This window comes from Cibotium barometz, chromosome 36 (genome assembly GCF_041138505.1).
Source record: "Cibotium barometz isolate CiBa-2024 chromosome 36, ASM4113850v1, whole genome shotgun sequence".
In the NCBI taxonomy this organism is placed as follows: Eukaryota; Viridiplantae; Streptophyta; class Polypodiopsida; order Cyatheales; family Cibotiaceae; genus Cibotium; species Cibotium barometz.
The window spans coordinates 44,888,090-44,889,730 of NC_141081.1; the positions used below are offsets into that span (position 1 = coordinate 44,888,090).

The 1,641-nt window shown below is 53.3% G+C and overlaps 1 protein-coding gene across 1 annotated transcript; it reads right to left on the reverse strand.

Moving 5' to 3' along the window:
* Window positions 1-350: 350 nt before the first annotated feature.
* LOC147617937 (microbial Terpene synthase-like protein 13) lies at window positions 351-1,386 on the reverse strand. The gene has a single exon (XM_086775528.1). It carries the CDS (start codon window positions 1,365-1,367, stop codon window positions 351-353), a length of 1,017 nt encoding a protein of 338 aa, XP_086631654.1. The 5' UTR covers window positions 1,368-1,386.
* Between the last annotated feature and the right edge of the window lie 255 nt (window positions 1,387-1,641).

Genomic DNA, 1,641 nt, shown 5'->3' on the forward strand with positions numbered 1-1,641 from the left:
TCATGTAAAAGGATGCTCTACCCTATATCTATAGACATAGACTTTTGAACATCAATGACAGAGAAAAATCGAATAAAAAGTAACTCGAACTTAACGTAGCCAAAAAAATAGGAAAAATGCAGTTTATTCCACCAATTGATACATGTCCACAATGAAGATACACTGGCCGAGCATGTTAGCTAATGATGGAATAGTAAAAATCCCAAGTATAACTTGAGTGGCAAAGCACATTGAGAGCGGACTTGGAAAGGTGATAAAATTAGAACACTCAAAGATTTATTGCCATGTGTCATTCATATATATATCTCTAGATGTCGTGCAGTCTTCTTCTTCTTTTTCTCTTTAGCATCCTAGCGGTACCGGGCTGTCTCGTAAGACCAGCGCAAGTTGCCAGACATGCCAGAGCAGAGCCCCTCAACATAGCTGCGCACGCCCGGCCTGTCTGCGAGACTGGAGCTGAGGATACGAGCCACCAGGTCCACGCATGTGGCGTCTGCCCTCTCCACCATCTCCACCACGCGGTTGATTGCCTCTTGGAAGCTAAAGCTGGAGCAGCTAGCGGAGCTGGAGTAGTAGACGACAGACGGCAGGTTGAAGAAATCACCAACGGCGCTCTCGACGTGGCAGGAGAGGAGGTCGTTGCAGAAGCAGATGTGGTCGATGACAGCGTTCTGCAGTTGCACGATGAGCGCATCGCCGGACGTATCTTTGTCCAGTTCAATCCCCAGCGCGTATTCCATGAGAGCGAATGCCGGAAGGCAGAACGAGGCCGGGCGGCAGATACTGACGTACCCCTCGACGTCTGTCGGCAGGCGACGTGAGCTGCGGTAGATTGCTTGAAGTCTGACCGCGTCGAGGTATTGCGCCATTGAGTCGATGAAGCGGTCCCGGACACCGGCCGGCATGTCCGCGCACGCCTCCTCCCACACCTCGGCCAGGGCCTTCAGCTGCGCGCTGCTCGTGCTGGACAATGTGGGAGATGATGTCGGAACGTAGAGGCCGACGCGCCGCAGGATGGCCATGATGAGCTGGTGACGCTGCGCGCTGGCCTCGTGGTCCGCGCCCAAGGCGTCTGGATTATCGTCGTCCGTGTCAGAGACGAAGAGCCAGGAGAGGATCTTGGTGACGAGGAGAAGGCGGCCACTGTGGCCGCTGGGGATGCCCCAGCAGCAGAAGCGTGGGAGGAGGCAGTCTAGCAAGAACTGCCGGGCAGACTCCGAGGGAGGCTGAGCCACCGCCACGATCCAGTCGTCACACTTGCCTTTGATCAATTGGTAGTCTGGATGCAGCTTCGCAGGGAAAGAGCAGCGCAGGAACGGTAGTTGGAAGCTGGACGATACTGCATTAAGCTGCATAAGCTGCTCCATCGCGACGCCTGAATGTGTGCGATGCACCAACAAGCACCCGCCTTGTCTCTTACTTATTCGAAGTCTAGCAAGTGCTCGGCACAAAGGGCCCGCCTCGTCTCTTATTTATACAAAGAGTAGCACGTCACCGAGGCTCGAGCACCGACAGATCTACATGAGCAGCCTCGCAGGTCTCATGGATTTAACCACGGAAGTCATGCTAGCTTCAATTAAGTCTCAAAAAAGTCTTCTGACTTTGAAACGTCATGCTAGCTTATGTCTCAAAAAAGTCTTT